Source organism: Colias eurytheme, chromosome 28, assembly GCF_061535395.1.
Source record: "Colias eurytheme isolate Ceu_HAF_F1 chromosome 28, ilColEury1 Martin Lab GWU primary, whole genome shotgun sequence".
Classification (NCBI taxonomy): Eukaryota; Metazoa; Arthropoda; class Insecta; order Lepidoptera; family Pieridae; genus Colias; species Colias eurytheme.
This window is the reverse complement of record NC_143007.1, coordinates 2,311,677-2,326,510: the sequence shown is the minus strand read 5'-3', so window position 1 is coordinate 2,326,510 and position 14,834 is coordinate 2,311,677. Positions and strand designations below refer to the sequence as shown.

General features: G+C 33.4%; 1 protein-coding gene across 5 annotated transcripts in view; it reads right to left on the bottom strand.

The window, feature by feature from the left end:
• Positions 1–252: 252 nt before the first annotated feature.
• LOC149896498 (phosphatidylinositol 4-phosphate 5-kinase type-1 alpha-like) overlaps positions 253–14,834 on the bottom strand; it is a 53,607-nt gene continuing 39,025 nt past the window's right edge. Inside the window, exons 13-17 of one of the 5 annotated variants that reach the window (XM_090117706.1) lie at positions 13,358–13,420; positions 12,336–12,341; positions 11,022–11,096; positions 4,724–4,756; positions 253–1,774 (exon numbers count right to left, since the gene is read on the bottom strand). In XM_090117706.1, the coding sequence (XP_089973832.1) occupies positions 399–1,774; positions 4,724–4,756; positions 11,022–11,096; positions 12,336–12,341; positions 13,358–13,420 (1,553 nt within the window). In that variant the 3' untranslated portion in view covers positions 253–398. Of the gene's footprint in view, positions 1,775–4,723; positions 4,757–8,237; positions 9,446–11,021; positions 11,097–12,335; positions 12,342–13,357; positions 13,421–14,834 lie in introns of those variants that run through there. The other 4 variants (XM_090117705.1, XM_090117701.1, XM_090117703.1 and 1 more) reach the window with 4 other exon arrangements.

Sequence of the window (14,834 nt, the reverse complement as noted above, 5' to 3'; positions counted from 1 at the left end):
AGAAAAACACTAAACATTTAAAAATGATCATTGAAATCACAAAGTATGGTGCAATAACAACAACTAATAACACCTTTTTAATATTAACTTAATATGATCAAAATATTCAAGGTGTTTGCTGCATAAAAACTAAGGAACTACAGACTGTGAACATGCCTATCAAACATATAGTAGTTACCAAGTTATACACAGAGAGATATAGTTAATTCGTGACACACATAATAATGCTACTATAAAGTTTGTCAAGGGTAAGGTACGACCGAACGAACGGACTACGGACAGCTAATAAATAAAATAACTACATAACAGTAATAGCTTTAATCGTGCCAAAGCATACATCTATAACTACGAAATCTTCACATGCATTTGATTTGAGCCAATTAACTTCTAGACGTCGTTCACAGGACAACTTCGAACTCTTTCCGCATTCTGAATATCTTCTTATTCTTATCGGATAGTCTTCTAAAACTGCTTCGTTTTATGCCACCAAATGTTTTAGGAGGTAGTTTTGGCTCTGGTACAACTGTAACTGAGAACTTTTTCATTTTATCGTTCACTGTTGGTGCTTGTTTTTTAGGAACTGATGGCTTAGGTGCTTGAACAGGTGGTTTAGGTGCAGGCCTTTTCACACCCGGCCTGCTTACTACTTTCTTTTCAAATATCTCCTTCTTTTGTCTTATATTCTCGTGTGCTACTGGTTTACGCACAGTCTCAGTTACATGCAAAGACGACATAGAACTCGACTCTGATTCTGAATACGATTTCATAATGCTCTTTTGGAATTTGTCTATTTGCGTCTTCGCTTTCGTTTGACATAGTGCTTCGTCTTTCGAAAATTTCCCTCTGCCGTGCTCTTCGTCGTACGTTTTTATTTCTATCTTTGGCTTGATCTTCTGTTTGTCTTTCTTCGATTGAGTAAAAGTGAACTTCTTTGATAGACCAGACATTAAGCTCTTTGGTTTATCAGATTTGACCGAACCGCTTTCATTCAAATCCTTATCGATTCTCGGTGATTTTTTCATCTTTGATACATTCTCTTCAATTTCCTCATTGTTTTCTTGACTTGACGAATTAACTGGTGCTTTCTTTGAAAACTTATCAACAGCTTTGCTCCCAACAGTTTTAAGGAACTGGTATGGCCCTTTATTCTGTTTGACATTGGGTGCAACCTTTTCAAATACAATGTCTTTCATCTCCTCAATTATAATACTATCGTCACTACTAGAGTCCGTGAATGACTTGTCATCATAATCACCTGACTCCATGTGGTGTTGCATCGCGTCATGCATATCAAACTTAGCCATCATATTCGATTGCGCAAACAAACCTCTAGGTTTCCTAAGCGTGCTTTCTCCGTCTTCTACGTAACTCAAATTAGTATCTATTTTGGACATGTTTAAAGAATCAGAAACGGGCGGTACATGGCATGCAATATCTTTAAAGTTATAATCATGCCCATACAAACGAAAATCATCATCACTATCATTTATATGAAGTGGGACTTCATTAACTGTAATATCTATATTACTGTAATCACCTTTATCGAGTGTAGATTGCGAGTGGCCGCCCCGTTTAGCTTTGGGAGAGCCACGTGGCGGGACGGGGGGAGGGACTCTTTGCTTCTGCGAGCCCTTGAGGACCGCTGGGAAAGCCACGTCCGGGTCTGGAGTGGACAGAGTTGTTTTCGTAGCCGCCTGGCTTACTCTAGCGGACGTTGACACTGGTGACGTCACTGACGTCGGCGTAATTTGCGCTGTGACGTCAGTTAACGACACTACAGGCGAAGGAAACGCTCGAGACATTTGTAAACATATTTATTAAACAAATTATATAATACATTGTACAAATAATACATTATAAACAAGATTTGGCGGAAGAAACAAAGCGGAGTAACAAAAATTCGTCGAACGAATGGAAGCGTATAGTTTTGGCAACGGAGTTAAATATCCAAAATGGCGTGTTTGTATTTGTATTTTTTGTATTGAGCTTGACCGTCAACATATCGCATTTATTATTGGTGCGTTTTAGATGTTAGTGATAGATTAGAATAAAACAAATAGATATAGCATGCAGATTTAGGGTTAGGTGTAAATAAAGTATACCAATAGTTTAAAGATCCGATAGGTCGATAGCAGCATGGAAAGAGAGAATACCAACGATAAGTTTACATTTTGAAATCTTACGCCTTAATTAATATCAATAACAAAACATCATAGTGTTATCTTATAGTATCTTTAACTTCAGTAAACATAATTATACAACTCGACCAAGCTAAGTTTGCACCTTGATGGAATGCGGCGCCCCGCCCGCTTCCCTTCCCAAAATCTAACAAACATTTGTTTACTTTTTTTTTAAGTCATAGCGAATCCTTTTTTGCAGACCGTACGTGCGTCAGTGTGACGTAATCGACGCGAGGTGAAAACTTAGCTTGGTCGAGTTGTACATTATTAAGTCAATCAGTTATAAATATTAAATACCTATATAATTATATAATACTAAGCTATAATAGTAAGCGATTTTACCTACATAGCGTGTGTTTGGGCGCCGGAAGCATTTTGGCAACAAAATGTTTTCTTTCAAGCTTACAATAGCAATAAATGTAACCTAAACCTTATTGTATTATAGTCATTGGTTTTTCTATATTCATTACCTATGTTTCATAAACTCAATTTTTACTTCTATCTGATTTAAAATACTATTTACAATTTACTTAGGACACAGAAAGGATTGTTCCCTTTTTTAATATTGCATATTTCTTTACAATCAGATTTTTTTAATTCGGATCATTCCTAAATCAATGCTCATTATAATCTTGGCCTATTAATGATGAAATCAAATACTGAACATATCTTTACAGTGCATTTACATCAAACGATCGAATGCTCATTCTAACCCTACTATGTCAAATTATTTTAGTGTAAACAGGCGTAGAGCATTCTTTCGTTGTTCTTAGTGCGTTCGAAAAGATTCTATGCAATGTTCTAATACTGAACAACACTGAATACGAGTTTTCGTTTACACTAAAAGATCACGAAAGAATGCTCTAGCTCTATGTTCCTTTGGTCTAAATGCACCGTTAGATAGAGTTAGATTTCCTGCTCTATCTACACGATTCTTATTCTGATTATCATAAACCAAGCAATATGTTAAAAAAATTGGTTGTCTGTAAAGTCGGTTTACTGACAATACGTGGGCCACACTGAAAGTTTTGCGTAACTAATAAATAAAACAATTTATTTGTCTTATATTATATTTACTACTTTTTAAAGTATTCTCCGTTACATTTAAAACACTTTTTCATCCGTTCAAACCATTTCTGGAAACATGAGGACCATTGGTCCGAGGGTATGTTTACTGCGTGCTGTTTGAAAGCAACCACGGCCTCTTCTGGCCTCGTAAATGTCGAACCACTCATTGAATCATAGATTTTTGGGAAAAGGAAGAAATCGCAAAGTGCTAGGTTAGTACTGCGTGCGGCACGAGTCACGTGCTCTATATTTTCAGAAGCCAAAAGTGACTTTGTTTTGTTCGCGGTGTGCGCCGAAGCACTGTCATGGTGCAACAAGATGCGACTTCTAGGTCGCTTTTCTCTTATTTTTTCTAAGACATTGGGCAAACAAATAGTGATGTACCACTCGGCATTAACAGTCTTTTGTTACTCAAGTGGGATAGTGCAGACAGGATTCGTCTTAAAGAAAAATAATGCAATCATTTGTTTGCCAAACCCTTCTCGCCTGCCTCAATTTGGTTGGGTTGGTGTCACTTTCAAACACCTACAAAGAATATTGGTGTTTACTTTCTGGAATATAACCATATATTCATATTTCATATCCTATCACGATATTATACATGGCATTAGAATTTCCGTAATTGTACTTTAATAGCATTTCTGAACACCAATCTACTCGATGTCGTTTTTGTTCTGGAGTGAGTTTGGGAGCAATCCACCGACAACCAAGCTTCCTAACTTTGAAATGTTCATGTAAAATTTTCTGAATTTGTCTCATACCAATCCCCAAATGTCCTCGAATCTCTTAATAAGTGATATGGTAATTTTCTTAAATTAGTCGTCTGACGGTAACCATATTTTCCTCCGTGATCGCAGTTGAGGGTCGACCTTCAGGAATTTCATCATGGAGAGAAACACGGCCGCGATGAAATTCAGCATATCAATGCCTTACAGTGCTCAAATGAGGTGCTTCCCTCCCAAAAGTATTTTGAAGGCGAGGAGTGCAAGCTTTCGGAGAAAGCGAACTTTTAAAATCATTAAAAATCATCGCCCTAAAATTGTTTCGTGCTAGTTCCGTTTTTGCTACGGACAACGAACTTCAACTTGAGATAAAAAAAAATTTACAAGCGCTTCCCCCCAAATTTTTTTTTCCTCAACTTATGAGACTTCATAATATGTTAAAAAAATATAACACTCGAAATTCAAACATTTATGGGTGGCCAGAAACGCAAAACTTTTAGTGTGCGCTAGGTAGTTGAACGTGACAACGTCCGATTGTTCTTCTTTGTCGCTCGTTCCGCGCTCTCGCTTGCACTTTATGCCTTACATGGAACGCCTCAGAGCGAGGTAACGCCGCATGAGTCATGATTTTTCGTGCGTGCAACCGGCTCTATCGAATTATAAGACGTTGTCACGTCAAAAACTCGATAAATTCTCTCATTCTCGAGTTTTTTTTACAGCCGAAATAAAACACTATTATATTGTAACCCTCACCTGCTTTTGCGTTCGTTCCACTTGAGCTTGCTGCTATCCAAATGTGAGCGTGAAATACGTGTAATAAAATGTAGAAAATAATAATAATTTCTATGGTAAAACTGACAGTACCTATTTTAACGGTTGAAAATATTTTCTTGGTTTAATTTCTTATTCTCACATTATTCAGAAATTTACCTTTACATTATTTTTTTTTAAATGTTATTATCACTTAAATATTATAATATCCGTTCTTATCGCTCACAAATACGTTTGGTTAGGTGTTGTTGAAATTTTTACACTCTCGATAATAAATTAAGTAATTGAATATATCAAATCAGTAGGTACTTATATAAAAATAAAAAATTACTTTTAACTAAGAACCAATATAGTGGATCATTGTGTATTTTACTTTAAAATTTAAATAACATGCAGAAATTTTTTGAAAATACTTAAATATAACACGTATCTTTGGTTTTACCTCAAAAACTACTTTTATTTCATTTTTTCCAATTGTATAGCATTCATGATTATTAAAAATTATTTGAATAAAATATAAATAAAACAACAATATCAAAAATCTCATAATATATTATTTAATTCACATTCATCTTATACATTCAATAAATTACAACATTTTAAACAAACTACACAATAATATATGTTTTATCTCGCTCAGTCACATACAAATAGAAAGAGATAGCATATATATTTCTACACAAGTATTAGGCCTTTAGCATTTACAAGGAAAGGTTTAACTTGTAAGAAAATGTGATGAAATTAGGAACAGTAGTTATTACTATTTGTATTATATAGATTTTAACGCTTTCCAAATATATTTTATTAAACCATCTCTATATTAATAATATATTCCTTGCATTATTTTTACGGACGGGTTACAATTCATTTAATCATCACAAAATACGTCAAAAACCCGCAATCCGTAAGCAAAAATATTTATTACATAAATAATGGGCCCTCTTCACAATGGGCAGCGTTGGGCGAGTAGAGGCAATCACGATAGTGTAGAGCCTAAATGTGATTGCCCATCATTGTAGATGTATAATATTCATAATCACCGTAATGGCGGCAAACATCGCCCATCATTTGTTGGGCCAACGCTGCCCATTGTAGCGAGGACCCATCATATAATATATTAAATAGTCATTTCATATCTAAATGCCAGTTATATTATAAGTAAAAAGATGTAGATAGGTTACCAACACAACATTCGATCTTGAAACACGGCACACTAACGCACACACGGTTAGACGTCAAAGTGAGGTGGCATTCAACTATTGTGAGCAAAAGAGACAACTGAAGTAACATAGCTAATTAGCCACATTTTGCCGTGCCAATCCCGTAATAACCTATCTATATTTTTACTTATAAATAATGGCTACACCAGACGACACGTATCTCAAAACTTACCATACATATATCATACCGACCTTTATTATAGCCTAACATAATAAAGCGTATGAAACACCTTTACAATCACTAAGGAAATATTACTTCAGTACAACATTTAATATCAATATTTAATACACCTATTTAAATATAATATAATGTTTGTGATTTCATTCGATTAAAATTAACAATTTGAAAAAATAACGTAAAATAACTACGCATAAAACTGTTATAGATTGTGACGTAAAATCCAAAATGGCGGATATAGCAGTGAACAAAATAATTTATTTAAATTTTACTTTAATAATAATCTATTATTCAAAGCAATAAAGTGAAATTGTATGCACTAAATGAAGAATATATAAAAAAATAATTATTATTTTTATAAAATGCATTACCTCTATCTACATCAAATAAAACTAAATGTACTGACCTAGGGAAAAATATAAATTACGATTAATTTATTGGTGAAAGACACATTATATACAAAACTACATTTTTTTATGTCATACTGATGATGCCACATTTTGACATGATTTAAGAAAAAAGAAAATGGCGTCGATGACGTCATAAACTGGACCAATTAACTAAGTCCGTATATTATATTAATAGATTATGATTTTATAATCTCATAATTTTTGTGTGTATTGCCATATAAATATCATTTTGGTTAAAATACGTATATTTTTAAAGCAGAGTAAGGAAGATATACATGTATGTCAAGATATAAGAAGTCATCTACATACTACTAATAGTATTTTAAGTTAATTTTTATTGTCTCTGCAGTCATTAAGTTGCACAAACTGTTTGTTCATGCAAGCTTGTCAAGCTTCAAAAATTGTGTGACCAAGAAAGTAATTTTATAAATTATCAATAAAAATATACAAACAGGATGCTTTTTTTTTAATAAATGTCAATTTAAGTAGCATTAAGGCATATATCACTGGGGTTCTTTATCTCAATATAAATAATGCATACATTATTATTTTTAAATTACAAAGAAATTCTTTAGTATATTTTCTAATATATTTTTTTTATATTACCGATCACATAGGTCCTTCAATAAATAAAGTTTTTCTATGTCATTTATCAACAAATTCTAATTAACTACATCGGCATTTTATTAATAAATTAATTACTTCGCTTTTATTTTTCAATCTGATTATTATACGCCATCTTTACATTGTTATTAGTAGATTTATTTAAACCTTGTTTTCTATACTCGTCGACTTTTATTACATCCCTACTAATATCATAAATGCGAAAGTAACTCTGTCTGTCTGTTACTCTGTTACGCTTTCCCGCTTAATAAACCTCTCAACCGATTTTGATGAAATTTGGCACAGACAATCTTTAGACCCTGAGAAAGAACATAGGCTACCTTTTATCAAAACACCACGCGGGCGAAGCCGCGGGGGAAGCTAGTAGACACTATTTGTATCATGACTACTGCATCCAAATACACAATCACACAAACTTTTCAACTACATCATTTTTTTAAAGTGAAACTTCTTTAGATGCGCTGAAGAGTAAATTTTCTAGGTCGCGTCATGGCAATACCGTCACGTCATGGAGTAAAGCGACGATTTGGTATCTTTGAATCTTAGCAAAGAAGTTTCACTTCTGACACGTGTGCGCACACGCTTTTTTTCATTTACACAGGAATGAATAAGCATTTTTATCTTCTATATTTGTTCGTAAAATCGACTAGTATAAAAAACCATGTTTATTTACACTCATAAAATGACAATTCCATACTATTTTCCCTCATAATAAAATCATAATTAAAACAGAAACTGTAACTAGGACCTGCTAGTTAACTTAGAAAAGAACGCCACGAAACAATTTGCAATACACCGTCAAATCCGTCAAACTATATTCTATACAACACGCGTAACAATAGTACATTATACAGGTGCAAAACAAAAAAATTGAAACACCCTATACATAGAATCAATCAAAAACCAAGGTGTAAAAAATTCGATAAAATGAAAAAAAAAAAAAAACAACTAATGTAAAATTTTTAAACACCCTGTATACACAGTCAAACGGAAATCAAATTGTTGAACCATTCTGTATATTGTGTAAAAAAAAAATTAAGCAAAGAATAAACCAACTTATACACCACCCTGTATACAATGTACTATGTGACGTCACAACTCACAAATTCAACAAAGACTAAATGCATTCATGCATCCACAGATTATCCACCTATTTTTTGTTCTAAACTTCAATCAGCTGGCGGCACTACTATAATCGTACTACCGCTATCGTTGCCCGAATATATCGCCGCTTTTTCCAAACTCCTCACGTATACGACCTCTTTTAAACACCGCTCTGATTCGGAATCTTTTATATGTTCGTCTCCGTTCAATTTAACTACGGATACGTGTTCTCTTGACACATCTGTTTCTTGTTTGATATAAACCGTTTGTGTAGAACGCACTTTACGGAATCTCATGTCTTTTGGTAGTGTGGACGCTTCCCTTGTTTCTACATTAGTTGGTGTCGCACTACGCGTTCGATAACTAGAATTAAGATTCTTAGGCAAAGTACTGGAATCGTGCGTTTCTCTTGTATTTGGAGAACTCTCAGACTTAACCAGACCTATATCCATGAAGAATTTCTTGAATTTCTCGACGAAAGTCGGCGATTTGGATCTATTAAAGCTCATAGATAGCCGTTCGTTCGATTGTTCCTGTGAACTAACTTCGTCTATACGTTCTGGAATGTTCGACGTGCTCTTATGTTTCTCTAGAATGTTCGACCTGCGCTTCCACGGTTTTTCCAATTCCTCTTCATCTATGAACGGTATGTCTTGGAGATTATTGTCATTTCTCGTATCCACTGCTGCGTCTTTGAGTATTTTGATTACGGGCGTTGTTTGAGCGTCCGCTACGTATATTTGGGGCACGCTGGTGCTCGTGTTGTCTGTCTGTATACCGCTATCTGCTAGACTGCCGTTTATGTGTGTACTACCCGCTCCCGTACTTAGGACTTTCGTCAATTGATCGGATAGGGACTCCATTCTATCGTGCACTGACGTTCTATACAAATGTGTATCGTAAGACGGTCCGGGCTCTCGAGGCGTCAAATTCGACGTATCAAAGTCTATCCGTCTGGGAAATTGAATCCTATCTCTATCCATGATTTTCAATCTATCGGATAGTACTGACGGATATTCCGTCGGCTGTTGATGTCTTTGGTTCCAAGTCGAAATGGTCGTGTCAGTGAAGTCGCTTAAACTAGATCGTACAGAGGATCTAGGCGACCTGGTTTGTCTCAACAAGTCCGGATTATAGTCCGTTATAGTACGCCCGATGTATATCCGTCCTGAGTACAAAACGCAGCATTAGTCGTCGCTCTAAACGGTACATATTCATACATTTCAGTTTATTTCACACCACCCGCATACACTGGACACCGCCGCTTCGTAGTTAGCACACACACACATTGAAACATCGCGACGGATTTTTTTTTAATTTTTTTTTAATTGGGAATAGGAAAGCGCTTGACCACAATCTCGCCTGATGTTAAGCTGAGATGTGGTCTAAGAAACGCGCTTCCCTAGAAGGTACCTTATTTATTTGTGTAAATAAATAAATAATACGCAAAACACACACACCAATAGGGATGGGGGGAGGGGACAAAATAAACTGAAATGTATATAATAGCAATAAATAATTACTAGAGAAACAAAAACATATTGCATTCACACGGATTTAGGATTGGGGTGTCTACGACGTTAATAAACAAAAAAATGTTAATACTCTACTAGATATAAAGTGTATTTTTATAATTTTGTTAATAATTCGTTCATGCATTTAGAGAATATGATACGACATGCAGAAAATAAACGGATAAAATTTAGTTAAAATAAAGACAAAATAAAAAAATTAAAATCTGTTTTACGGTCTGTTAGCCATTCCATGTGTAAGTAAATTAAAAAGAAACACTGACTCCAATTTTAAATTTAGTCACGCTCTATATTATTTATAAAGGGTATTTAATCAATATTTTTATATGGATTACTCGTATCCATTCTTCAAACAAAAAAAAACCTTAAAATAAACTAAAGATTTTCACATTTTTTTTTCTCAACCAATAACGCCTCAAAACATCAAAATTTAGCAACATTTTTTTTTGTTAAATTACACGAATTTCCACCACGGAACAAAAACACACATTAAAACGATTCCTAATCAGGCCAAACACAGAAACTAATAAAGAAACAACTCACTATATTGATTTATCGTGACCGTTTGCGTACGCAAAGACATACGTAGTTTTTTATTCATATTAGGCGACCTAATTGGTAGACTAGCTATCATACCTGTCAACACAATGATTTTTTGTAAAAAAAAACTGACATTATTTCAGGTAATAAATCTTGGTCGCGGAAGAATTCTAACAAATACCCGCGGCCCCATCATTAAAGCGGCTCGACGGAACACAGTGGGGTTTTAGTCGGTAAGAATCCGACATAACCCACGGCTCCTTCCCCGGGGGCCGTGGGTATCTTTGGAAGATTTCCCCACTATAAAAAAAAAAAAAAGGTAATAAATCTTATTTTTAGGCTACCCGCTGGTTAAACACAAAATAGTTTTTTTTTTATCAAAAGAAAATATCTTTCTAGACTTACGTTTATTTTTTTTCTCTCTGTATACTGATAACGACATTATAATTTTAATATGTTACCTTCTTTTATCTATTTGTTAATTTTGTGATGTCAAAAACAAAATGTCCCCTATTACTATCTTATATCACCGTTTTCACAAACGACTTCAATTAAAAATCCCACCATCCGAATCTCATCTCTATCACTCGCACATAAGTATCAAAATCGCGCGATATAAAAATACACTTTACCCATAATATACAGTACTTATATTAAAAAATCCAAACTTACCGGGTGTATCGATTTCTTCTTGCGGTCTAGACGGCTTCGCGATGCTCTTTCGCTTAGACGGCGAGTGTTTCAGTGCTGTAAATATACGATAATATATGAAAAATCGAGTTTTTACAAGAAATACGAAATAAAAATCAAAAAAATGGCGTGTCGGTTAAAAAAAATAAGCGGCAATTATTTGTAAACTTGCAAAATCGTGTTCGGCAAAGATTTTATGACAAAAAAGCAGAAAAAAAAACTGAATCTAATTTTGATCTTTTTAATAGAGTGAGCCCTTTACGAATGTATGGGGCATTCGAAGATAGTAATTAGTTTAACAAGTGAATTAAATACAGGTAAAAATGATTATTTACTTTCGTTAAACAAAATTATTCACACACAAATTAATTTTAGTAGCAAAACTAAAACAACAACGTTATAAAATAATAATAATGCTGATCAGAAGCACTTTTCAAAAGGCGTGTAAATCAAAGCTGAAATAATTTGAAAAATGTTCGCGTAAATAATATTTTCACAAAGCATTTTCATTTCATTTTCATTTCCACATTTTCAAAGTTTTATTAAAGTTTTCTTCCTATGAATATAACGTCGAATCAGAAATGGGGAAATTATTAATAACAGTCAGAAACAAGAGGTAATAAAGGAAAGAAAAATAATTTAGGAATAAGAAAAGTCATGCCAATTCGAAGAGACAAAACATGGCAACAGATAATTCAGAAAACGAGACAGATTAAAAATAGATGCCAATAAATAGCAATAGTAGAAATATAATCTAACTACCAACTCGAATCTAGCTACATTTAAAATAAATTAATAATAAATATATGAATTATTTTTAAATTGTTATAATGATCTTGTTCTTGAACCCAAAAATGTAACCTAATCCTTCACAAAGACATATCTAATTTCTATGTCTAATACAGGTGCAAATTCCTTCACTATTTCATGAATTTTGAACAACGTAACGTTTTGTAAAAAACAACAATAAAAAAATAAAAACTACAAAATCATTGAATGAATTCGACAAAACAACATAAAATGTTAATATCTGTTATGACTCTGTTTTACGACAAATTTGAGTATCAAAAATCTCGTCAAATACACAAAAAATAATATCAAAAATTTTGACAACCACCCACACAATTTCCCATCTTACAATAAAAAAAAATCAATTTGGCGCGTGTTTTTTTCCAAACCTACCAACCCGCCAATAATCCATTATAACAATTTCGACGACAAAAAAACCAACACATTTACATAAAAAAAAATCGGACGTCACTTCATATCATGCTCTTTCAAAAAACCCGGACTTACTCAAACCTCCACAGATGCGCGCCAGGATCCGATTTCGGACAGTATTTGTGATAAGGGTGAGAAAAAAAAACAAAATTATTTTCACATGACACTAAAATTATCCGTTTTCGGGGCGTAGTGCATGACCGTCATGTTTAATGTCATGCAATTTAGAAAAAATAGAAAAAAACTAGCAAAAAAATATATCACATGCCGAACATTGTGAACGATCACAGAAATTAATGTTGTAAATAAAAAAAACTAACAAAAAATCAAGTGTGACAAAATTATAATCAGCATATTGCCTAAAAATGAGTTGGGGTGTCGGTGTATTGCGGTGTTGGATAAACACTCCTGTAATTATTATTAGAAGCCGTATATGTAATTTATTTTATCATACGTATTTATTATTATTATGTTATAGTTTATACTGTTTTTCAAATTGAAACTAAGCCCCAATCCTATCCTACTAATATTATAAATGCGAAAGTTTGTGAGGATGTGTGTGTGTGTTACTCTTTCACGCAAATTCTACTGAACCGATTACAATGAAATTTAGCACACATATAGATTGCTTAGCTTGGATTAAAACATAGGATAGGTTTTTTCCCGGAAATCCCACGGGAACGGGAACTATGCGGGTTTTCCTTTGAAAACGCGGGCGAAGACGCGGGCGAAGCCGCGGGCTTCAATCTAGTACACAATATTTTGTACGAAATACATAGAAAAAAATTACACATCAGAACATAAGCGGCACCACAAGTAAGTATTTATCCCTTCCTCACCCTGAATACATTAGTAGTATTATTTTTTTTTATGACGAAGTTTATTTTGCTTCGGTTCAGTCAATCACATAATTCACCCTTTCCAGAAAGCTGTTCATATAGCTAAGCTTCCCCAAAAGCTAGCTAATTCCCCACTTTTTAATTTTTGTTTATTTTTTTATTATCTATCCATATAATATATCTTTTTTTATACATTTCCACGCAACACACCAACACCCCACCTACGCTACGAACACACAATAGCCTATATGTATGTACCTATGTAGCTGGTCACCAACGTTCTGAATTTGCGATGGTTCCCCTTGATCTCCGGTAGGTCCACTGATCAACAATTTAGTCGGGTTATAGTTTTGCGGATCGGTACTTTTTTTTTGGTTGGGTTAGATACAGTTGCAATTTTATAGGGTTGTAATGGCTCCATTTTTTGGGATAATTAATTAATGCACACGTCAAACTTTTTGGATAAAATACGTGTCAACTTATGTTTGGAGAAAATTTATATCTATATAATAAATTTCTTCATATAACTATGTATAGTATGTAATATTTCAATTCACTTGTGCCACTTATTTTAGAATCATAACAAAAAATTGGTTGTCTGTAAAGTCGGTTTACTGACGATAGTTGAACGTGACAACGTCCGATTGTGCTTTAAGACTTTCATGGAGGTAACGCCGCATGAGTCATGTTTTTTCGTGCGTGCAGCCGGCTCCATCGAATTATAAGACATTGTCACGTCAAAAAAATAATTTTATCAATATATTAAATGTGATATAACTTTAAAATACATATATAACCCAATTTTTTTCATAATTAATTACCATTTATCGTTATAAAATAGAGCCATTATTTCTCCTTATAAATACCTTAATACATAATTAAATAAAGACATAAAAAGCGTAACATATAACACATATTACCAGCGGTATGATCTGTATGAACATTTCAATTTTTCATTGAAAATATATTGGTCTTACCACAAAATAATTTAAACACAGTCTAACTTTAAACCAGGGATCTGTCACTTTAATAGTTGTCTATGTGAAATACGACACAACCAGATTAAAGAGAAACCCGCGGTTAAAGTTAAACCCTGTCTAAAGTTTTTTGTGGTAAGACATTATACATATGTTTAAATATTTTAATTGAATGAAGGTAGTTTTGAATTACTTTTATTATCTCATAGTATTTATTTATGGCAACATTTCATTGAGTATGTTGAAGGAATACTATTTTGTATATTTTTATACTGTTTTTAAATTGAAATTATAAATTTTTAAGGTCCGACAAAAAATTATAGACGAACCCGAGTGTCCACTGTTATATTTCTATTTCTCTAAAGTTAACTTTGTCAAAATAATATTGCATACAATTACAATGCAGTAAGACTAAACAATACTTTGTTGACTAAACATTACTGTACAGTAGTAATAGCAAGACTACCTTCAAAAAATTAAAATATTCAATTTCCATAGACATAGACACATTATTAAACTTAACTTACATTCTAACTACAAAGAGTTAAGTAATTCTGCTTACTTATCATTTCACGGATTAGTATGACGAAAATATAAAGAATAGAATTTTGTTTTATGTTATCTCGCTCACACATAATGCCATCTCTTTTCCACACTTCAAAAGTAACTTCAATTGTTTTTTTCTTTAATAATAATACTCAATTTCATAACTTTCGGATATGTCCTGTTTAGTTTATCTGTCAGTTAAAATCACATAA